The 25,613-nt window shown below is 44.0% G+C and overlaps 1 protein-coding gene across 1 annotated transcript in view; it reads right to left on the reverse strand.

The window, feature by feature from the left end:
• The window catches only part of iffo1a (intermediate filament family orphan 1a), a 66,466-nt gene that overhangs the window by 27,393 nt on the left and 13,460 nt on the right, over positions 1-25,613 (reverse strand). Inside the window, exons 2-7 of the mRNA XM_060904843.1 lie at positions 14,253-14,313; positions 9,770-9,865; positions 9,485-9,625; positions 7,722-7,912; positions 1,724-1,841; positions 1,420-1,512 (exon numbers count right to left, since the gene is read on the reverse strand). Of these exons, the coding sequence (XP_060760826.1) occupies positions 1,420-1,512; positions 1,724-1,841; positions 7,722-7,912; positions 9,485-9,625; positions 9,770-9,865; positions 14,253-14,313 (700 nt within the window). The remainder of the gene's footprint in view (positions 1-1,419; positions 1,513-1,723; positions 1,842-7,721; positions 7,913-9,484; positions 9,626-9,769; positions 9,866-14,252; positions 14,314-25,613) is intronic.

Consider the following 25,613-nt stretch of genomic DNA (forward strand, 5'->3'; position numbering starts at 1 on the left):
TCATGCTAAAATATTTAAAAATAATAGTTTTGAGTGAGAAAAAGAAGGGTTCAATTCAGGCTTTACTGGCAGAGGGATACAGTGAGCATCAGGTTGCTTCCTTCCTCAAAATTTCAAAGAAAGCAGTTCAAAAAAACAAAGTCAAGTAGCAGACATTGGGGACAACAAAGTTACAGACTGTCAGAGGGTGAAAACAACTCTTCACTGACCGGGAGCATCATCAACTCCTTTGAATGTCACTCAACAACCATAGGATAGCATCAAGTGACCTACAAAAAGAATGGCAAATGGCAGCTGGGGTTAAGTGCACAGCAAGGATGGTTTGAAACAAGCTTCTCTGGGCAGGGTTGAAGTGATACAAAGCTAGAAAAAAGCCCTTCATCCCTGAGAAGCAAAGGAGAACCAGGCTGAGGTTTGCTAAAGACCATAAGGATTGGGATCATAGAGGTCTGGCATAAGGTCATCTTCTCTGAGGAGTCCAATTTTCAGCTTTTCCCATCACCTGGTCATCTAATGGTTAGATGAAGACCTGGAGAGGCCTACAAGCCACAGTGTCTCGCACCCATTGGAAAATTTGGTGAAGGATCGATGATGATCTGGGGGTGCTTCAGCAAGGCTGGAATGGGGAAGATTTTTGTTTGTGAAGGACACGTGAATCAAGTCATGCACAAGGTTAACCTGGAAGAAAACTTGCTTCCTTCTACTTTGACAATGTTCTCTAACTCTGAGGATTAGGTTTTCCAGCAGGACAATGCTCCATGCCACACAGCTAGGTCAGTCAAAGTGTGGATGGAGGACCACAAGCTCAAGACCCTGTCATGGTCAGCCCAATGTCCAGACCTGAACTCCACTGAAAACCTCTGGAATGTGATCAAGAGGAAGATGGATGGTCACAAGCCATCAAACAAAGCTGAGCTGACTGAATTTTTGTGTCAGGAGTGGCATAAAGTCACCTAAGAGCAAAGTGAAAGACTGGCAGAGAGCATGCCAAGACACATGAAAGCTGTGATTACATGTCAGGGTTATTCCACCAAATATTGATTTCTGAACTCATCCTAAGTTCAAACATTACTATTGTGTTGTTTAAAATTGAATATGATGTTTATTTCTATGCATTATTCAAGATCTGAAAACACTTTTTTGTTCTTTTGACCAGTTGCTATTTTCTGCAATTAAATGCTCTAAGTGACAATACTTTTACGTGGAATTTGGGGGAATGTTGTCAGCAGTTTATGGAATAAAACAAAAATGTTCATATTCCTCAAACACATACCTATAAACAATAAAACCAGAAAAACTGATAATTTTGCAGTGGTCTCTTATTTTTTTCCAGACCTGTTTTAATAAATACAGTAAATAAATAAATAAATGACGTTGTATCCACTTTCTCCATATGATTTCAGAACAGAAAGCACGTACCTCAATCTGGTCTATGGTCTCTTGGTATTCTTTCTCACGAGATTTGAACATTGACTCTGTGTCCTTTATCACCTTCTCTATGGACTCATCCTGCTGTGTACAAAAAAAGCAGAGCAGAACTATGCTGGAATTAGCTGACCTAATAAGCTAATTAACTAAAATATAACCAGTTTCAGGCATATCATAATAGTACAGCACAGCATCATATGGATATACTATATATCTAGCAGTCCTTGTAGACATATTACCAAATCTATACCATACTCTCTCCTAAGTCCAGTAGGAGGTTATAAAAGCTGTGTACCTCCCCGTTAGTGTCCACAGCCAAGGTGTATCCTGGGAAATCTCCCCAAAGCAGTAATGTTTCTTCCGTTTCTTCCCATGCCAGACTATCACAGTCATCCTCAAACTCGCAGTCATGCCTTCAAAACACACACATTAGCATTACCAGGCTATTAAGAGTTCAAATCAATATTAAAAGATCAGACTTGACTACTGACAATCGTTAAACAAATACACAGAATCTTAAAATACCTCATATAATCATTTTCCATTTTCCAAGAGGAAAATGCTGCTTTGTGCCACCAGATTAATGAATTTTGAGAAATCAAGCTATATTTCCCCAAAACACACTTTCATATCATTTAGCTGATTTACTGCTCAGGTTCAGGCCAACTGATGGAGGCTATCATGTGCATAAAGTGTCCCTGTAATGGTTTGAGACTGTAACTTGATTCTGTATACTAATGTAATTCCTTGTGAAACAGGAAGTCAAAAAGGGAGTGTGTCAAGGGCTTTAAAAGCCAATAGAGTTTGAGATACTCTACACCTCCCACCAAGTCAAACAAACAACACTGGCATAGCAAACCAGCTAAATGATGCAGCTGAGAGCTTGTTTTTAACTGTGTAGGATTTCTCATTGCCAAGTTGCCCATCATGACTTTGTCCTGCTTGATACCTTACATTTGAGGTTTTGAAGGACGTGTTTGGGGCAGTATGGTGGTGTAGTGGTTAGCACTGTCACCTCACAGCAAGAAGGTTCTGGGTTTGAGCCCAGTGGCTGGCGAGGGCCTTTCTGTGTGGAGTTTGCATGTTCTCCCCGTGTCTGCGTGGGTTTCCTCCGGGTGCTCCGGTTTCCCCCCACAGTTCAAAAGACAATGTGGTTAGGTTAACATGGGGCGGCCTTGGGCTGAAGTGCCCTTGAGCAAGGTACCTAACCCCTAACTGCTCCCTGGGCGCTGTAGTATGGCTGCCCACCGCTTTGGGTGTGTGTGTACATGTGTTCACTGCTTCAGATGGGCTAAATGCAGAGGATGAATTTCACTATGCTTGAGTGTGCATGTGACAAAGGCCTCTTCTTCTTCTTCTTCCAACCACCATGCCTTGGATTAGTATCAGGCTGTGCCAAGTTTTTACTGGTCCACCACAATTTTGCCACTTTAAAAGAGTATTGCATAACAACGCAGTAAAATAAATCTGTACACTGCAAAAAAAATTTCTTAGCAAGTGAAAATATCTTGAATAGTTGAAACAATCTAGCATTTCCTATTAGAAGAATACAAGACACCAATTCTGAGATTATTAAACCTAGTTCTAGAATGCAACCAACTCATTCTAAGATGTCTTATCAAGTAAAAATATCTGTCCATGCAGCAAGATAATTTCACTAGTATTAAGTAATTTTCTCCTCAAATTCAGTTTTCAATTTTTTGCAGTGTATCAAGAAATGACATTGTGTGTCATACACAAAGATTAGCAGTGTGTATAGGACTTGGTAATCAAACGTCAGGTCATGCAGCACTATGGCGTCACACCACCATTTTGTTCGGGTAGGCATAATGAAGGTACAAGTTTTACAATATCTTTGGAGGTAATTATATGATTAGGTTTTAGAGAGCCTCGCAGAGATATGTTGTCCTGTGCACAGTGCATATATAGGGCTGTTTCACAGTCATGAGTATCTTTTTGAATAACACCAACTAACTCCTGCAACTAGGTCCAGTATAGATATGCTGGAATTTCTTCTACCTTATTTTACAGATACACACCAGCCCTACTTACAGCAGTAATGTCTCTTATAAGGCCTTATAAATATTGCCAGGGAAGACTAGGAGAAGGATGTATGTTCAGAAGATGATTTTATTAATAAAAAAGTGACAACAGGCAAGCAATCCAAGTCGGTGAGCAGAAATCATAAACGTTAAACAAGCAGAAGGTCACGTGAGACACTAGCAGACTATCCAGGGCAGAGACAAAAGCACAATTTAAAAAAAAAAAAAAAAAAAGAGGAGGAACAGGAATCAGGAAACGAGGAGATCAGAATGGAAACACGGCTGGGTAAAGTGTCAATACTTCGTGCTGAGCATGCACTGACACAGCCTTTATATAGGCACACTGATGCGTCTTAATCCTATGCGGGTGTGCCTCATTAACAGCGTGCGTGCAAGAGTCCGCTCGGTGTGCACGCAGTCCAGAGCACACCTGAGAGTCCATCTGGTGCATGTGTCAAAGCGCACAGGTCTGACAGAACCCCTCCCCCAAAAGAACTCCCTCTGGGAGCGTAAATCCAGCCTTCCTGGCCCCAGGGATGAGGTCCTGATGCTGGATGCCATGCCATCGGTGCATCACTCTGAGCCGACATGGCACTTGGCTCAAGTGGAGGCTTGGGTTCGGGCTTAGAACAGGACTTGGACTCTGGGCTGGAAGTGGGAGCTCTGAACATAATTTGGACTCTGGACTGGATACAGGCTCAAGCTCTGAATATGACTTGGACTCTGGACTGGATATGGGCTCGAGCTCTGGACTTGACTTGGACTCTTGACTGGATAGAGGCATGGGCTTGAGCTCTGTCTGTGCATTGTTCCGGTCCTGGTCAGGGCCCAGTGGTGAGATGACATTTTCATAGCCGGGTGGCAGCGGAATCATGATATCTTCATAGCCAGATGGTGGCGGGACGACAATGACGACGTCTTCATAGCCGGGTAGCGGTGGGATGACAACATCTTCATAGTCAGGTGAAGCAGAGGCCGCCCCATCATCCTCTGGCACCAGTTCTGGAACTGGCACTGGTCCTGGCACTGGCTCTTGTGCTAGAGCTGGCATTGGCACTGGCACTGGCTCCAACTCTGGCATTGGTACTGGCACTGGCTCTTGCACTGGAGCTGGCACAGTCTCTTGCACTGGCTCCGACTCTGGTTCTGGCACTGGCTCTGATGCTAGAGCTGACACTGGCTCTGACACTGACTCTGGCACTGGCTCCAACTCTGGTGCTGGCACTGGCTTTAGGTGTTGGCTCAGACTCTGGTGCTGGTTCTGGCACAGACTCTTGCACTGGCACTGACTCTTGTGCTGGTCCTAGGTCTAGCTCTGGTTCAGTCACTGGCTCTGGTTATGACTCTGGTTCTTGCTCTAGCAGTGATTCTGGCTCCGGTTTGGGCACTGGCTCTTGCTCAGGCTCTGGTTCTGGCTCTTGTTCTAGCAGTGACTCCAGCTTGTGCTCTGGTTCAGGCACAGGCTCTGGCACTTGCACTAGCTCTGGTTCAGGCACTGGCTCTAGCTCTGATGCAGGCTCTGGCTCTAGCTCTGGCTCAGGTGCTGGCTCTGGGATTGACTGTGGGACAGGCTGGGGGACTGGCTCTGGAGCGTCAGCCTCTAGGAGGAGCTCAGGAGCAACTGTCTCCTTTGCTGTTGCTGTTTCGGCCACTGGGAGGAGCTCTGGGGCAATGGCCTCCTCTGCTGCCGCTGTGTCAGCTTCCAACATGATAGCCCCATCTCAAAAAATTTCATGGGGGTCCTCTTTCTCTAATGCCTCATAAATGTACCAGAGCATGACTTGAAAAGCCTATGAGCTCTGAAGGCACAGGTGCTCTACTCTTATGAGGTACTTGGCCCATCGGCATGCTCGTCCAGTAAGCCAAGCTTACCCAGACAGGTTCTGGAGGCTTGGGTTCTTCAAGGTCCGCATAAAAGAAGCCACACTACATGCTGAATCCACAAGGGTGATATTCTCCATCATAGGGTGTTGGGGTGTATACTGCAGTACGCTGCCGGAAAAACATAGCTAGGGGCTGAGGCACGGAATTCCGGAAGTAGCTTGGAAGAGCGTACTGGAACACTTCTGCTACATCCATAGTATGGCGAAGTATTCTGTCAGGGAAGGGTAGGAGATGGATGTATGTGCAGAAGATGACACTATTAATAAAAGTGACAACAGGCAATCCAAGTTGGTGAGCAGAAATCATAAACATTAAACAAGCAGAAGGTTGGGCGAGGCACAAAGAGACTATCCAGGGCAGAGACAAAAGCACAATCAAAAAACAGGAACAGGAATCAGGAAACCAGGAGATTGGACCAGAAACACAGCTCGGTAAAGTGTCACTATGAACTCAATACTTCGCACTGAGCATGCGTTGCCACAGTCTTTATATAGGCACACTGATGCATCTTAATCCTGTGCAGATGTACCTTGTTAATGGTGCACGTGCGAGAGTCTGCTCAGTGTGCGCGCAATCCAGAGTGAGTCCATCTGTTGCACGTGCCAAAGCACGCAGGTTAGACAAATGTTTGTAAGATTTAAACGCGGGCTCGGTTTTGACCTCATTTCATTTAGTTCTACTTTAAATATTACACATAGATTTTACTGATTAAATTCACAATTGCATTTTTAGCACTAACTAGGTTTTACTTTTGACCATATACTTTCATTGACAGTTGAAAGATGGAAGTGGAAGTTACTTTTTTTTGTAAACTAAGTGCCTCTGACAGACTCCTTTGTCCATCACAAATGTCCTCTCCAGAAATCACTCACCATATAATGAGATTGCAAATGATTAAGAAAATATTTGGTTTTTTTGAAGAAGAATGGTCTGTTGTTGCACAGTAAAAAACAGGACTTGAAACAGATGTGAGACACATTTGCAGCAGAGCCTCACATGTGGTTGAAATGTGAGTCTGTCAAAAAGTGTCCTCTCTGGAAAATCACAAGGATCGTTCCCACTTCAGTTATTACAGTTACCCCCATGTACAAACATTGCTGCAAAGTACTTGAAAATTTGTACTTACAATCATACATTTCAACAGCTATTCACTTTGTGGACCATAAGAAAAAGTCACCATCCTCACTCTTGTGGACCATAAGAAAAAGGATAATTTTTAGAAATACACTATATGCTGTCTTCTCACCACAAGTAACACACCCAGCATATGACCCATAGTTCTGAAATTCTGTGCAGTTAATTTCCACCTCAAAAGGTAATTTTTGGCAGCAGAGAAAATCTGAGGTTTGATTTTTGGACTATCGTGGACCCGAAAAGTATACCTTGATTGTGAAACAGCCCATAGAGCAGTGGCTCAATACATGAAAGCACATTTCTTTTGCTTGTATAGAAATTTTGGTTTTATTTTGGAGCTCAGTAAGGCTGTTTAGGTTGGGCTAAAACTGGATAGTGCTGCATCTCCTATTAGTATTATGGTACTAAACTTTGTCTTTTTCTAAGTTTCTTTAGGATTGCCAGGTATTGATTATCATGAGTATTGCAGATATGTACTGAAAATCATAAATACACACCACTGTTAACTTGTGTCCCCCAAAAAGATGTAGGAAAAGAAGTAAAATGATGACTATATTTTCATATTCCTGAACATATTGGGCTTGTTTCAAGTCTTTTTGTGTGGTTCTTGAGTTGTAGTGGGAATTTTCCAGAAACCTTCCCTGCAATCATCATTGAGTTGTTCTTTAAAGCTCCATATGAAAGTAAAAACCTCGTACTCTATGACATTTTTTTGTTTCTGCCTGTGAGATTCCAGTCCCTGAAGCAAAATAAATACTCCACTTATTGTTTACATCTGTGTTAGTATTTGTTTGAACATACTCTATTACCCGTTCGAATTAAATAATATATTTACATTCTGAATATGGATAAAATTAGCCTTATTAACAATGTAGACCCATACAAAGCTCCCAAACAGAGAGTAATGATCTGGATATGCTACATCCTCATAGCCTTCCGAGATCTTTTTATATCAGGTGTGCAGTTGAGTGCCTATCCTTTAACATGCCATACAGAGTTTACAATTTAACAGGTACAGTGCATGCAGATCTACAAGAAGTAATAATGTGATAATTCTTATTTGAACCTATGCATGCACTGTTACAGTGTCTTAGTTTAATAATTTAAATTAATAATAGAAATAGAGCAATTTGTCAACTTCACAAAGAACAGGTCACTACACAGTCCCCATTGAAGTTATTAAACTCTTGTATGCAGGAATGACAAGTTTTTGGCAGACCCGTGAACACTTACAGTTGGTTGAGCATCCTCTGCATTTCTTCACTGACCGGATTGGTCAGTGAGCCATGCAGCTCCGCCTCTTTGTTCTTGCCCTCCTCACTCTCAGAATTGCTGACTGAGTCCTCAGCATTGTTGGGCTTGTTGGTCTGTGAGGCCTGTTTGGATTGACAGCGGGTCAGTGTTGAGGGAGGTGTAGCCACCTGCTAATGTGAAAAAGGAATTTTAATGTGACATAATAACAATGGCAACACAAAATAAAACAAATGACAAACCATCTACCTATACCAATCCCAGATGACTTCAGGCAACAGGCGGGGTTCACCCTGGATAGGTCACCAATCTATCACAGGGCTAACACAGAGATGAACAACCATTCACACTTACATTCACACCTATGGGCAATTTAGAGTAGCCAGTAGGCCTAATCCATAGGTCTTTCAACTGTGGGAGGAAATCAGAGCAACCAGAGGAAACTTACATAGGCACAAGGAGAACATGCAAACTCCATACAGAAAGGCCCCAGTTGGCTGTGAGGTTTGAACCCAGAACCATCTTGGTGTGAGGTGGATGGACAGAATGTACTATGAAGCTGGGACACAGTGTTGAGTGCCACGGATATGATACTGTGCCTGTAGATGGTTCTTGTTGGAGAATTGGAACATGGCTTTGAATTGATGAGTTGTACCACACGCACAAAGGAACCTGCTTTCACTTCTGATATTAGGACAAATTTTGAATACAATGGTCATTTAGATAATATAATTTATATATTTTCTTCCAGTCTGGATACTTACAAGTAATATTATATATTGTATAAAAATGGCTGTTTCCTCTGTGATCCATGGTGGAACCCTGCTTCCCCATTTTAGTGTTGATCTTAGAGATTGTAATGAGATTTTAGTGGCACAACATGCTTTATCCCTTCATACAGTAATCTCAGGGAAATTCAGGTATATGGGGCATCAGCAACAGTAAAACTAAGCAGCATTTGTTTTCTGGTCGTAAGTCAAAACTTATGTTACTGAGGAGCAGCTTGATAGAATTACTTCATTCATGTGACATCATAAAAGTGGGTGTGGCCAATATCAAACTGGAAGTTGACCCCAAAAATTTTATGGAAGGAAAAATGACATATGTTTTAGCTATTTTACAAAAACAGCCACATTTATCATGACTAATATTACACATATATTTGATGCACAAACTGTATTACTGTAACACAATAAGCATACATTTGGTTCAAATCATGCACCATTATGTTTATGATTTAATAATTTCGAGGGTTTTTTTTTTAATCAAACCATAACAGCATAGTTGAAGTTAATTGAGACAGTCTTAAAGGGCTTTTCCAATTAAGTAAAACATGCTATCATTAATCTAATCTACTCTTTTGCAATCCAACCATGACTATAATACATTTATTGCAATGTAGAATGGCACCAAGTAGAGACAGCGAGAGAGAGAAAGAGAGAGAGAGAGAGAGAAACAAGCAAGGAGAAAGTATAATATGTGACGAGATGAGGGGAAAAAAATGAAGGGATATAATGGATGCATGAAACACCACCAACTAAGACTAAATGATATACTGACAGATTTTATAAAATGGTAATTTTGTGAAATATCTGAATAAGCAGGAGAATAAGATAGAAAGGGAAATACTACTTAGTACTGTATGCAGAGATTTTTTTTTTACTTCATGTACTGTTTAAAAAAAATCATTTTAGAGACTGATGCTGATTTTTATTTTTTTTTTAAATCCTGTGTTATCTTGGTACCTGGAAGATCTGAGTCATGTCCTCACAGTTCCGTTGCTGGGCTACATCGCACAGGCGTGCAGTGATGTCAATCCGTCGACATATGTCCATGTCCACCTTCATGGCCTTCTCCTGGATCTTACTGTCCAACTCTGAGAGGTTCTGATGGGAGTTAATCAGAAGAGTAAAAAATGAGCAAACAAAGAAAAAAAACAGTTTATTCTCTCTTATTTTCAGTTACATTTAAGTTACAATACACTGTAAATTATGTTATCATATTTTTCATTAATATTATAATTAACTCACGTTGCTCATGAGGCCCTTGAAGACAATGAGCTCAGCCTTCAGTTGCTTTACTCGGAGAGCAAGCTTATCCTGACACATCTCGCTCATATACAGGTCCTAGACACATACAGTTACATGGTATTGGTGTATTCCAGTCATGAAAGATGGAAGGATAGAGGAGTCTTTTCAGCAAAGTGCTTTTATTCACATACTGAACATTTAAACATTCTTGGTCTTAAATGTTAGAATGATTACGACCTTGTTGTAGCTCATTCACATGGCAAGGGCTTTTCTATTTAGATTTTGAATAGCAAGTTGAGGGGCGGCGGCACGGTGGTGTAGTGGTTAGCGCTGTCGCCTCACAGCAAGAAGGTCCTGGGTTCGAGCCCCGGGGCCGGCGAGGGCCTTTCTGTGTGGAATTTGCATGTTCTCCCCGTGTCCGCGTGGGTTTCCTCCGGGTGCTCCGGTTTCCCCCACAGTCCAAAGACATGCAGGTTAGGTTAACTGGTGACTCTAAATTGACCGTAGGTGTGAATGTGAGTGTGAATGGTTGTCTGTGTCTATGGCTACGTTTACACTAGACCGTATCTGTCTCGTTTTCTTCGCGGATGCACTGTCCGTTTACATTAACCCCCCTGAAAAAGCGGGGAAACGGGAATCCGCCAGCGTCCACGTATTCAATCTAGATCGTATCAGCTCCGGTGCTGTGTAAACATTGAGAATACGCGAATACGCTGTGCTGAGCTCTAGCTGGCGTCTCATTGGACAACGTCACTGTGACATCCACCTTCCTGATTCGCTGGCGTTGGTCATGTGACGTGACTGCTGAAAAACGGCGCAGACTTCCGCCTTGTATCACCTTTCATTAAAGAGTATAAAAGTATGAAAATACTGCAAATACTGATGCAAATACTGCCCATTGTGTAGTTATGATTGTCTTTAGGCTTGCCATCCTTCCACTTGCAAGTAATAAGTGATATGCGCTGGGATCTCACACACAGCGGCTCAGTCCCGAATCGTGGCTTGTTCACTTCACTCGCGCGCTCTGTGAGCTGCGCAGGGCCGGAGTGCACACCCTCCAGAGGGCACTCGCTGTTCAGGGCGGAGTGATTTGGAGCGCAGGATGCCTGCGGAGCCGAGCGTATCCGCGTATTGGTGTTGCTGTGTGCACGGCTAACGGTTTTAGTGTAAACGCGAATCGTTTTAAGAACGTTAATCTGATGATCCGCTGATTCGACGTAATGTAAACGTGCTCTATGTGTCAGCCCTGTGATGACCTGGCGACTTGTCCAGGGTGTACCCCGCCTTTCGCCTGTAGTCAGCTGGGATAGGCTCCAGCTTGCCTGCGACCCTGTAGAAGGATAAAGCGGCTAGAGATAATGAGATGAGATGAAGTTGAGGGGCTTATACATATACATCTTCTAAAGCACAAACATGATGCAAAAGTCGTTCAAAAATGTTAGGTAATTAGGTAAACAACTAAAATATCAACTAAAATATCTGACCTGTTCATCAAGAAAGAACATTAGCATCACTCAACCTTTTAATAAGGACACAATGAAATACCTGTGCAAAAAAAAAAAAAAAATTAATTCTTACTAACTGGATCACATTCAATAGAATTTCATTTAATTTCATTTCAAATTCACCATTTTAGTTGAGTTGCCCATTTCAGGTAACAACAAAATTGAGTGCCTATTGAGCACAGTGAACCAGTAGCTAATGTTTTACTTTTACCGCTACAAATTTAAAGAAGTTTGACTGTAAACTTTTCCAAGTGCTTGGACTTGAAATTACAATCAAATCCAATATTTTTAGGTATTTAGCCTCACACATACTGAGACAGGATAAAGACCATTTTTAACACCTGCTATAAGAATAAACAAACAAGCAAACACAAAGTATAATATACTGCTCATCCTACACACAAAGCTGGAAACTTAAAGTACGTATTTTTAGTAAAATAAGTTTATGCCATAGCTGCTTAGTTTGTGATCCTAACTAGTTTGCTGCTTTTTCCTTTTTTGTTAAATATGGGCAGTAAACCATGAGGGCTGCGGTTCATGAGTGAGTGTTTCTCATTTATTGACATTTTTCATTACACATACAGTGAAATATTTCAAGCCTTTTTATTTTAATACTGATGATTATGACTTACAGCTCATGAAAATCAGAAATCCAATATTTCAAAATTTTAGAGTATTTCATTTCGAGTTTGAGTAAAACAGTATAAATACCGTTTATGTCTCGGTCGAGTTCAGTACAAGCAACCACAATTATAGGGGAGACTGCTGACTTGACAGTTGTCCAGATGATGATCATTGACACCCTCCACAAGGAGGGTAAGCTGCAGAAGGTCACTGCTGAAAAGACTAGCTGGAAAATGTACACAAGCAACAGAGATGACCACAGCCTTGAGAGGATTGTCAAGAAAAGTCAATTCAAGAACTTGGGAGAGCTTCACAAGGAAAAGTCAATTCAAGAACTTCGGAGAGCTTCACAAGGAGTGGACTGAGGCTAGTGTCAGTGCATCAAGAGCCACCTCGCACAGACGTCTTCAGGTAAGGGGCTACAACTGTCGCATTCTTGATATCAAGCTACTCCTGAACCAGAGACAACATCAGAAGCGTCTTACCTGGGCTAAGGAGAGAAAGAACATCACTGTTGCTCAGTGGTCCAAAGTCCTCTTTTCAGATGAAAGTAAATATTGCATTTCATTTGGAAATCAAGGTCCTAGAGTCTGGAGGAAGAGTGGAGAGGCACAGAATCCAAGGTGTTTAAAGTCCAGTGTGAAGTTTCTGCAGTCTGCGATGATTCGGGGTGCCATGTCATCTGCTGGTGTTGGTCCACTGTGTTTTATCAAGTCCAAAGTCAATGCAGCTGTCTACCAGGAGATTTTAAAGCGCTTCATGCTTCCATCTGCTGATGAGCTTTATGGAGATGCTGATTTCCTTTTCCAGCAGGACTTAGCACCTGCCCACAGTGTCAAAACTACTACCAAATGGTTTGCTGACCATGACATGTACTTGATTGGCCAGCCAACTTGCCTTACCTGAACCCCATAGAGAATCTATGGACTAATGTCAATAGGAAGATGAGAAACACCCGACCCAAAAATACAGATGAGCTGAAGGCTGCTATTAAAGCAAACTGGGCTTCAAGAACACCTCAGCAGTGCTACAGGTTGATCACCTCCATGCCACACCGCATTGATGCAGTAATTTGTGGTAAAGGAGCCCCAACCAAGTATTGAGTGTATAAATGAACATACTTTTCAGAAGTTGGACATTTCTGTACTGTAAATCCTTTTTTGATTGATCTTAGGAAAATTATAATAATTTGAGATACTGCATTTCTGACCTTCATGAGCTATAAGCCACAATCATCAAAATAAAAGGCCAGAAATATTTCACTTTACATGTAATGAATGTAGAATAGATGAAAGTTTCACATTTTGAATTAAATTACAAAAAAAAGAACTTTTTCATGATATTCTAATTGTTTGAGATGCACTAATAGTATCATTTTTGCTAAATGTTGTGAGGGACGGCATTTGGCCTTGGCAGAAATCTGCACTCAACAATGCCATACATCCGAAAAATCATGTGGATGGCAGGAAAGTTAAACAGTGACAAAACATAGCCAATATAGAAATACAATGACTCCATAATCACAATCCACACTGATTGCAGTTGTAGATTTGCATATCATAGAAGAGTCGACTCTGTCCTTGGCTGAGGTCCGCACTCCCTGAGGGGCCATCTAGTTCTGTGGTTCAGTTACTTAAATTGTTTTTTGTTAGAGTAAACTTGAGGCTGATTGGCATCCTTTGGGAAAATGAAAAAGTTTTCATTTATTATAAAATACCCCAGACTCAAAATCCATCCATCCATCCATCCATTATCTGTCACCGCTTATCCTGTTCTACAGGGTCGCAGGCAAGTTGAAGCCCATCCCAGCTGACTATGGGTGAGAGGCGGGGTACACCCTGGACAAGTCGCCAGGTCATCGCAAGGCTGACACACAGACACAAACAACCATTCACACTCACACCTACGGTCAATTTAGAGCCACCAATTAGCCTAACCTGCATGCCTTTGGACTGTGGGGGAAATCAGAGCACCCGAAGGAAACCCATGCGGACACGGGGGAGAGCATGCAAACTCCACACAGAAAGGCCCTCATCGGCCGCTGGGCTCGAACCTAGGACCTTCTTGCCGTGAGGCGACAGTGCTAACCACTACACCACCGTGCCGCCCAGACTCAAAATATGATTTTTAAATTGCTAAGTTTAGATGTTCAGATCATGTACTGTAGTTACTGTTTGATCAAGATTCCTGTCATAACACAAACTTTTTACTGTGCCTATAATGGGGATCTAACTTAACTCATGTTAATTAGTCCAGCTGGCCTGGACTACTGTTGAAAAGTGTTACATAAATCAGGCAAAGCATACTATGTGTAATATTATGCATTAAAAGTCAAATCTGATCCTATACTTTACCTCTTCTAGTTCTGTGATCTTCTCCTGAAGGTCTACTCTTACTGCATACTCCTCCTCCCACCTTCCATGAAAAAAGTAACATTATAAATATACTCATGTATAAGAAAGGAATGACAATCAGTAAAGGAACTCGGTTGCACTATGATTGAGATAATCATGATCAACACCTCATACCCAAATAAGTCTTTTCATCTAAACAGCATGGTTTTTAAAATAATACTCATTGCTTATACCTAAGCACACTGAAAAACCAAGCCAATGTTTTCATTTTTCACATCATAAATTTTAAGGTATGATGAACTTAATCTGATCTGAACATTGTTCTGATCAAGATCCAAAGAGGAATTATTAGATTTTTACATATAATTAAATTAGTGGTGAGGGATATACAGTATGTTTCTTGAATCTACTATTGGCAATAATTTTGGCAGATATTTATCACAAACATTTTCTAACAAGTGAAATTATCTAGACATTTGATAAATGTGTATTGATTTATGAAGCAAAATTGTAAGCGTGAATGAAAGAATGATCTAACTAAAGTGTAGAGAAATAATATAACTAATATGAATACAATAATATAAGTAAAATAAAGGAATGTTAAAGAATCCTTCTGTAGCATTGTGGACACGAGGATCATTCAAAGTCATGCTGCATTGCAGATGCTGAAGCACGCAGGGGTGTGTGTGTGGGGGGGAGCAGAAATGAAACTGAACCGTGTGTGTGTGTGTGTCAAAAGTGATTTCATTTTAGTATTATTGACTAAAACAGGGCTTAAAGTCTGTAGGAAATGGTCCAACAATCCAGCAAAAGGGCAAACAAAAGTCAGGACACCATGCACAGAAACATGATGATCAAAAATGTTGGTGGAACTCAGGAACGAAAACACCTGATCTCATTGTCTTTTTTTTTTAGTCTGTTTAATAGCATAACTAAGACCTGTACAAGACCTGTAAATAATAGATTGAAGGGATTTCATAATTTGTTCAAGGAATTTGTTCCAGTGGAACCTTGAGTACTACCGTGACGACTTAAAATCCATAGTTACTCTAAATTACTTCAGCATCACAGAACACAGTGGACTATATTCACACTCACATAGTCATATACTGAATAAGCAACAGTGATGTTACTGCCAGGATTCATGATTTCTTTGGCTCCGAGTTCCTTCCTCTATGACTTCCAATAGTATTCTCCATAATCACACAACTATCATTTCAGACATACACTCATCATGGCTATGAAGGTCATGGCAATATTGGGCCTTCACTGATTTATTTTAATTGTTTGTTTGTTTTTCCTGTGGCAAAATGATTTTACAATATATATTGTAGCAAGAGTTCTAGGTGGGTGGAGCACAGAAGCACGGCAGGCCAGAACTGAATTCTCAAAAACTCTTATTTTAGCTTTTCAGCTTTTATATTCACTCTCTCACATACACACACGCACGCACACAAGCATCCAGGTTGGGGGAGAGCTCCCTTCCTCTGCTCTCCCTCTCCTCTTTATAGGGCACGGTCACTGGGGAAGACACACAAACACAGGTTAATTCCCATCAGGTGTAGTAATTCTGCCACTTACCTTCCCTAACTCCGCCCTCCATTCACAGACTGATGCTTGACCACGCCTCCGCTGCCACATACCCCCACCGCCTGACTCAGGCCGGGGAGCCGTCCGGCCTGAAGCCGACTACCCCCCCCTTGACGGGAGAGGAAGTCCACCACGACCATCTGTGCCCCCGGCCTGTGGACCACCTCGAACTTAAACGGCTGGAGTGCCAGATACCAACGGGTGATCCGCGCATTGGCATCCTTCATGCGATGGAGCCACTGCAGGGGTGCGTGGTCCGAACAGAGGGTGAAAGGGTGCCCCAGCAGGTAGTAGCAGAGGGCGAGGACCGCCCACTTGATGGCGAGGCACTCCTTTTCTATTGTGCTGTAGCGGCCCTCGCGCACCGACAGCTTCCGGCTGATGTACAGCACTGAACGGTCCTCCCCCTCCACCTCCTGGGACAGAACAGCCCCCTGTCCAACGCGTCCGTCTGCAAAACAAAGGTGAGAGAGAAGTCAGGGGAGTGTAATAGTGGCCCCCCACACAGTGCAGCCTTTACCTCCGAGAAAGCCCGCTGGCATTGCTCTGTCCACTGGACCGGATCTGGTGCCCCCTTTTTAGTGAGATCAGTCAGCGGGCTGGTGATGTCCGAATAATTAGATATAAACCTACGATAGTAGCCAGCCAACCCCAGGAACTGTCTCACCCCCTTTTTGGTCTTGGGCCTCGGGCAGGCCGCAATCGCTGCTGTCTTGTTGATTTGGGGACGCACCTGCCCATTGCCCAAGTGGAAGCCCAGATACCGTACTTCCACCCGCCCAATTGCACACTTCTTCGGGTTGGTTGTGAGACCCACTCGCCTCAGCGACCCAAGGACAGCCCTCAAGTGTTTTAGGTGCCACGGCCAGTCATTACTGTAAATAATGATGTCATCTAGGTATGCGGCCGCGTAGGTGGCATGGGGGCGGAGGACCCTATCCATAAGCCGCTGGAACGTAGTGGGCGCCCCAAACAGCCCAAAAGAAGTGTGATGAACTGGTGTAAGCCAAACGGTGTGGAAAAGGCAGTTTTCTCTCGGGATAGCGGAGTCAAGGGGATCTGCCAATATCCCTTTGTCAAATCCAGTGTCAAATAGTAAAAACGAGCCATGCCTAGTCGATCGAGCAACTCGTCAATACGAGGCATTGGGTATGCATCGAATTTAGACACCGCATTGACTTTTCTATAGTCCACACAGAACCGGACTGACCCGTCAGCCTTGGGCACCAAGACCACCGGGCTGCTCCAGTCACTGTGGGACTCCTCGACGATGCCCATTTCGAGCATGGCCTCGAGTTCTTCCACACCACCTTTTTTTTTGTGTTCAGGCAGTCTGTAAGGGCAGCTGCGCACTACTACCCCTGGGGGCATCTCAATGTGGTGTTCTATGAGGTGGGTGCAGCCGGGCAGGGGCGAGGACACGTCAGAAAATTCTGTTTGCAACTGGGCGACCTCCGCAAGTTGGGTCAGGGAGAGGTGGGCTCCACAGGGGACCGGAGCGGTGGGCGATGTCAATTTTCCTTTTTGAACCTCTGGCCCCAGTTCCGCCTTCTCTGGAACCACTGACACCAACGCCACGGGGACCTCCTCGCTCCAAAGTTTTAACAGATTGCGGTGGTAAATCTGTAACGCCCCGCCCCTGTCCGTTCACCTCACCTTATAGACGACATCCCCGACTCTCCGTGTGACCTCAAAGGGTCCTTGCCACCTGGCGATTAATTTGGAGCTCGACGTGGGCAACAACACGAGTACTTTATCTCCCGGTGTGAACTCCCTAAGGCGCGTGCCTCTGTTGTACAGACAGACTTGACGTTCTTGGGCCTGCTGCAAATTCTCCTGGGTTAAGTGCGTGAGAGTGTGGAGTTTGGTGCACAGGTCGATAACGTACTGAATTTCATTTTTACTTGTTGAAGGTCCTTCCTCCCAATTTTCACGCAGCACATCTAGAATGCCACGCGGCTTACGCCCGTATAATAATTCAAACAGGGAGAACCCCGTGGAGGCTTGTGAGACCTCTCGCACTGCGAATAACAGGGGCTTGAGCCATTTATCCCAGTTGCGTGCGTCCTCACTTACAAATTTTTTAATTATGTTTTTGAGGGTGCAATTGAACTGTTCGATTAAGCAATCCATTTGTGGGTGATAAACGCTGGTGCAGATAGGCTTAATTCCCAGTAACCCATACAGTTTGCGCAGTGTGCGTGACATAAACATAGTGCCTTGATCAGTCAGAATCTCTTTGAGGATTCCAACTCGGGAGATGATGCGGAAGAGCACTTCTGCAATACTACGTGCTGAGATATTGCGGAGAGGCACTGCTTCCGGATATCGCATTGCATAGTCCACCAGAACTAAAATAAAGCGATATCCTCATGTTGACTGATCTAATGGCCCGACGAGATCCATCACAATTCTTTCAAACGGGGTCTCGATTAATGGCAGAGGATGCAAAGGCGCTTTTGGAATGGCCGCGGGATTTACTAACTGGCATTCGCAGCACGCCGTACACCACCTACGGACATCACTGCGAATCCCTGGCCAATAGAACCGGGCCATTATTCATGCTAGTGTCTTATCCTACCCCAAGTGTCCGGCCAAGGGATTAAAAGCTGAGTTATCAGTTCTTTAGTCTGAGTGTCCTGCGTCACTCGGTATAACCTATCCTTCATAATGGAGAAATAGGAGAAGGACGGTGTGGCGTTTGGCTGGAGCGTTTGACCATTGATTACTCTCACTTGGTCAAACACATGCCGCAGAGTCCTGTCCCATGACTGCTCTAACAGGAAATCCGCGAGGGAATCCCCGAGAGAGGGAGGAGGAGCAGGCTGCTCCTCACTCTGATGCGTTGATGACGTAGACGGCTCTGTGACAGCTGCTCCCGCCAATGCCACACCGGGACCTCCCCCCGCTAAACTATGGCAGGCCCCACTCTTTACTAAATGAGTCATTAATTCCCCAAATCCCTGCCAATCAGTCCCCAAAATTATCGAGTGGGTAAGGCGAGGATTAACCGCCGCCTTTACTCTAAATTTCTCCCCTCGAAATAGAATGTGGACCGACACTAAAGGGTAGTTGTGAACATCCCCGTGCACACACAACACCTTCACCAATTGTGCTCTCCCCAATGCCTCATCTTGCACCAGGCTTTGGTGGATTGAGGTCTGATTACAGCCGGAGTCCACCAAAGCCTGATACGTATCCCCTTGGATACTCACCAGTATGCGATACGCTCCGGCCCGATTGAGGGCGGTCCCTGGTGCGTCGGGGATCCGGACCACCGCACCCACCTCCATTGCTGAGCACTGATGCTGGAGGTGCCCCGGCTCCCCGCAGCGCCAGCACACCGGCCCAGGCTCTCCCTCTGCACCGGTGTTCCGGAGCTCACTCACCTGAGGGGGGTAAGACACAGACATAGGAAACAGTAGGGCCAGCTGGGGTGGAGCCGACCCCCGCCTAAGTGGTGGGGGAATGGAGAAAGGACGAGGAACAGAGGGAGAGAGAGAAGAGAGGGGAGAAGAGAGGACACACCGTCCTGCCATCGGAACAGCCGCCATATGGTCCTCCGCCAGCTCGATGGCCCGATCCAGCGACGCCGGGCGATGACACTGGACCCACTCCGTGGTTCCTTCCGGAAGTCGGGCGACGAATTGTTCCAGCGCCACCAGGTCGATGATTCCCTTGGCGTCGCGGTTGTTGGCCCTCAGCCACCACCAGCAGGCGTCCCGGAGCTGCTGGCCAAACACGAACGGCCGGCTGACCTCCTCCAAGCGCAGCACACGGAAGCGCTGCCGCTGCTGCTCCAGTGTGCGCCCCACACATTGGAGGACAGCCCTGCGAAGGTCGGCGTAGACCAGATGGCTGTCGGCGGGGAGCTGTAGCACGGCCAGCTGCACCTCACCTGTTAGCAGGGGGAGGAGGCGCGCCGTGTGCTGCTCCACCGGCCAACCCCACGCCCCTGCTGCCTGCTCAAAAAGAGCGAGGAAGGCTTCGGGGTCATCCTGCGGACCCATCTTTGTTAGGGTGAGGTGGGGAGGGTCCACGCCGGTGGTGATGGCAGACCCCACCGACGCAAGCAGGTGCCGGAACGCCTGGCAATCTTCCTGCTGCGCCAGCACCAGGGCTTCAAACCGTTGTTCTTGCTCCTTCCGGAGGGCGACCAGCACCTGGTGCTGGCTCTGTTGGGCTGTGGCGAGGGCATGGACCAGGTCCTTGAAGGGGGAGGACTCCATGGGGCTGTTCTGTACTCCGAGTCCCGGGTTTCGGCACCACTGTAGCAAGAGTTCTAGGTGGGTGGAGCACAGAAGCACCTCTCCTCTTTATAGGGTACGGTCACTGGGGAAGACACACAAACACAGGTTAATTCCCATCAGGTGTAGTAATTCTGCCACTTACCTTCCCTAACTCCGCCCTCCATTCACAGACTGACGCTTGACCACGCCCCCGCTGCCACATATATCTTTAATATAAATAAAATCTAAGAGTTTGTTACACAAAGTTTTAATTTATTTTGGGTTTCATGAAAACAGCACAGGGTCAAAATTACACATACAGGTCCAGAAATATACATAAACTTAGGTTCATTATTCATTATTGGTGTTGAGAGTTCCAAAATGTCTTTTAACTTGCCATGGCCTCTGAACTTCCTGTTAGTGATCATGATTGACTATAGCTGGTAGCTTCTCTGTACACAACATAAAAAGGGATTGTTAGACAGCACTCATGGGATTGACCAACACACAGTGCAATGGGAAAGTCCAAGGAGATCAGTGCAGACCTGAGAAAGAGAATCACAGATTTACAAAACCCAGGAATGTCTCTTGGAGCCATTTCTAAACAACTGCAGATTCCAAGATAATCAGTTCAAACAACTTAATGTAAGTACAAGTTATTGGGAGGTGTAGCCAATTTGCTGGAAGACCACCAAAATTGTCACCCTTGGCTGACTAGAAATTACAATCCAGGAACCACTAAGGCACAGGCCTGCCATGAACTGGAAGCTGCTGGAACACTGTCTATAATCAAACAAGTTTTGCATCGCCATGGACTGAGAGGCTGCCATCTAAGAAGAAGCCCTTGCTTTTAAAATTGACAGCTTCAAATTCAACTAAAGTTTGCAGCTGACCACATGGACAAACAAACAAAGAGCCTTTTGGAGAAAAGTTTTATGGTTGAATGAAACAAAGATTGAGTTGTTTGGCCACAGTGACCAGAAATATAGAGAAATACTGTACCAACTGTTAAGTATGGTGGTGGCAGCATCATGGGCGTAACGACCATAGGCACTGGGGGGGACATGTCCCCCCCAATATTGGGAAAGTACCAATCTGTCCCCCCCAATATTTGGCGTATTAAATCAATATGAGACAAATAATATGCCATCCTGAACCATGGCTATATAATGAATCCTTGTTATGTCCGATTTACTTTCAATTTAGGAAGCACAGAGAAACAAACAAACAAAAAAACCCTTTGCGACCACCCCCTATGATTGTGCACTTGGGTCAGCCCATGTGGTTCGTTGGTTTGAAAATCCACTCAGTCGGACTGTCAGGTAGGCTGCTGGTGGACACATTCAAATGGCGGTAGCCGCAAAGAAAAGGAAGGACCCATGGGCGTAAAAATGCGTATGGACGCGTCCATACCAATATTCAGCTGAGTTTAAAATGTCCATACCATTTTTGAATGGAGAAGCCGCGATGCGGGAAACGCTGAATAAAAACACCAAACGCGGTATCGCTTCCAGCTGATTTTCAGTTGTGAACAGACCTCTCAAAGACGGCTGACTATTGGTGGGGACAGCAGGTAAAAAAGCTTTATGAAGTTTTGATTGGCCCACCATCCGTTGCCTTGACGTTGCTATGGTTTTTGATTGGCCCACCTCCCGTTGCCTTGACGTTGCTATGGTTTTTGATTGGCCCACCTCCCGTTGCCTTGACGTTGCTATGGTTTTTTGTTGTCATTGGCTGTAAGCAGTAGCAAGCGGTAAAATCAGCATCCAGCTCGCTGCTACAGCAAAACAGCACACAGGCAGTGATGTCGGGCAATAAAAGAAAACGTAAGGAAGACATAATATGACATTTTTGTCATATGATCCTGTAACAGCAAGGAGTTTCTGTTTGCAATCTCTCTCTATGTCTGTCTCTCTCTCTCACACACACACACACACACACTAATAAATGCTTGTAGGTAATGCTAAATGTTTACTTATATTTACTTTTTTCTTGCTCATTGTTTGCATGTATATGCATATGTATATGCATGTGTATGTAACCTCTGCAATAAAATGTAAAAATGTGAAACAATTGTGGGCGGCACGGTGGTGTAGTGGTTAGCACTGTCGCCTCACAGCAAGAAGGTCCTGGGTTCGAGCCCCGGGGCCGGCGAGGGCCTTTCTGTGCGGAGTTTGCATGTTCTCCCCGTGTCCGCGTGGGTTTCCTCCGGGTGCTCCGGTTTCCCCCACAGTCCAAAGACATGCAGGTTAGGTTAACTGGTGACTCTAAGTTGACCGTAGGTGTGAATGTGAGTGTGAATGGTTGTCTGTGTCTATGTGTCAGCCCTGTGATGACCTGGCGACTTGTCCAGGGTGTACCCCGCCTTTCGCCCGTAGTCAGCTGGGATAGGCTCCAGCTTGCCTGCGACCCTGTCGAAGGATAAAGCGGCTAGAGATAATGAGATGAGATGAAACAATTGTCACTTAACCCTTTCAACTTAATGAATAAACATTTTTGCAAAATGCACTACAACTACCAAAACTCTTCACACTTCTACTACCCATACCTACATTACTTCCAGATTCTGAAATTGCAGTAACTCAAAAGGAAGCACATGATGTTTCAAATGTGCGAAAATAGTAAAAGTTGTGTGAAAATGAAGCAGCAGCACATAATTTTGATTGATTGTGTTGTTGTATTTTGGGTAGGTCATCCACTACAGCGAAATTCACAGCAACTTCAATGTCCACTTTCTCTGTGTGATAATGTATTGCCCGTATACATGCAGATGTTAGCCTAAGTCTAAGACTGAGTGTACCTGGTGCTAAAAATCAAAATAACACAAAGGAATGGACAACCAATCATTTGTACAGTGTAGGCCACATTTCGTGCGACAACCATGGCGCACTGGGGCGCTTGGCCAAATTATGTCCCCACCAATATCAACACCGTTTTTACGCCCTTGGAAGGACCAACGGGCTGACATTCGCCTTTTTTTCCAGACGAGTCACAGACATGATGAGTCTGTCACAGAGAGTCACAGGCATGATGGAGGAAGGGAACAGACAGAAACCTGCTCTGAAGATGAACTGGTAAAGAGCATTGTATTACGAGTCCTTAAAACAACTTTATTTTTAACCTCATCATAGGCTGCATGTCATCAGTAGGCTAGTAATAAGAACATACTGTCCTTTAATTAAATGTAAATAAATTAAATAAAATTATCATTTTGGTCAGTCATTATAGAGGGATTTCACTGACGTCACCCGAAACCGGAAGTAAACAGACCCTGCGCCATATTGGAAGACCAACAAACTCGTGATTAGGGGGAAATAACGGCAGCGGTATGTGAACCCACGAGAATAAAGTGGAGTGGCAAACGACTTAAACAAACAAATCTGAGCTGTTTTATTTATGATGTATTGGCCCAACAGTAGACTTGAAAGAAACCTGTGTGAGACTTGGCAAAAAACTGTGGATAAAATGGATAAGTCTGTGCATGATCTGCGGACACTTTGAGGTAAGCAAACGCAAGAAATTCAGATTTAAAACATGCTAAACTGGCCCCAAGTTGATAACTGTATGAGGAGCAAGCCTCCCAGACTTCTACAATTTAATAATAATAATAATAATAATAATAATAATAATAATAATAATAATAATTTTAGGATGGTTTGGGGCTTGCTCTCCCTCCTATTATATAAATAAAGCATAGTTGTTGTGTAGGCACAGATCATAAATACATATGTATAATTTGGATAAATTAACCTAAATTATGGATACCTTAATAATAGCAAAAAGTATTAATTTTTCAACTGAAAAGATATATTATTAAAAGATAAATATCAACAAGATTACCTTGGCCATAACTATATGTAGGTTATTCTTAACAACAGCTGTAATATCATGAACCAAGCCACTAACAACATAATTGTAAGCCTGTAGCCCTTTGTAGGCCTTCAAGTCATCAGCAGTGTAGGCACTGGGTGTAAACAACAAATAGTTTACAATGTCTGGGTAGCAAACAGATGGCAGAATTGGTGTCAAGTCCTCCTTATGTTTCCATTCTCCCTTGCCCCGAGCCTTATCATATGGGTCAAACCCATCAATCACAGCCAGTTTCTCCACATACCGTGCCCTTTCTGCAGCTGGTAATGTACTCACATAACCAGACTTATCAACCATCGTGTCACTTCACTCTCGCTCGTAGTTTGTTTTGTATGTATATACTTGAGGTCTTCCAATATGGCGCCCTAACAAAATCTCGCGGTACGGTGACGTCATGCGGTAGCCCTCTATTCTTGAACGCCTCCATATTTTTGGGCCATTTATTTAGATAAAGTCAATATATTTTCTACAAAGTTCTATGTTGTTTTGACCTATTAACCAGGGTAATGCTCCTTTCTATTGCTTTGGTAGCCATTTTTTTGTAGCAATTTGGCATTTCTGCATGTTTGAAATGTGTGTGTGTGTGTGTGTGTTTGTGTGTGTGTGTGACTAGCTCTGGTGTGACAGATTTTCATGCAATGTTTTACATGTTTTTTGTATGTTGTATTGCGTTACATGTTTTGCAGTTGCACATTCTGTTTTGTGTTTTGCCTGATACACAATAAAAAAAAAAACAAGATATAAATGTTAACATGTTCATTGGTAATTGTATTCATCAAAACAATGTTCTAGATAAGCACATCTTTATCAATAGGCCCATATAAAAATTGCACGAAATGCACTTAAAAATATTTTGGGAAGGGCTCAAATTTGGACCCCCCCAATATTTATACCATGGTTACGCCCTTGGGCAGCATCATGCACTGGGGCTGTTTTGCTCCCAATGGAATTGTTGCATTGCACAAAATGTATGGAATAATGAAGAGAATTCTTCAGCATAATCTCAAACCATCAGAAACTGAGACACGATTGGTTGTTCCAACAGGACAGTGACCCCAAATGCACATGGAGGTTGTGGAGGATAAAGCAGGCTGACATTTAGCTAAAAATAAGTCCTGACCTCAGCCCTATCAAAATTATGTGGACTGTGTTTAAAAATTAAGTCTGTGCCAGGAAACACTTAAGTTTAATTGAACTCAACCGATTCTGCCAAGAAGAGTGGTCAAATATCCACCCAGAATTCTGTCAGATGCTTGCTGATGGCTACTGACAGTGTCTGGTTAAGGTGAAACTTACAAAGGGACATTTAACCCTTCCTGTGGTGCTTGAAAGTTTGTGAACACTGCAAAAAACTGAAAAATAAATTTGAGGAGAAAATTCCTTAATACTAGTGAAATTATCTTGATGCATACTTACTTACTTACTTAGGCCCTTGGCTCCCTGCGGCGCATAGGCCACGGACAACCTCTCTCCAGCGTTGCCGATCCTGTGCTAGGTTTTCTGCCTCTCGGAAAGAGTAGCCTGCTCTTTGCAGCTCGGCATCCAGGTCACGTCGCCATGTGTTCTTGGGGCGTCCTGGTTTTCTCTTCCCTTGAGGGTTCCATGTCAGGGACTGCCTGGTGACGTTCGAACTTGGCTTTCGCAAGGTGTGCCCAATCCAGTTCCACTTCCT

Source organism: Neoarius graeffei, chromosome 22 (genome assembly GCF_027579695.1).
Source record: "Neoarius graeffei isolate fNeoGra1 chromosome 22, fNeoGra1.pri, whole genome shotgun sequence".
Lineage (NCBI taxonomy): Eukaryota > Metazoa > Chordata > Actinopteri > Siluriformes > Ariidae > Neoarius > Neoarius graeffei.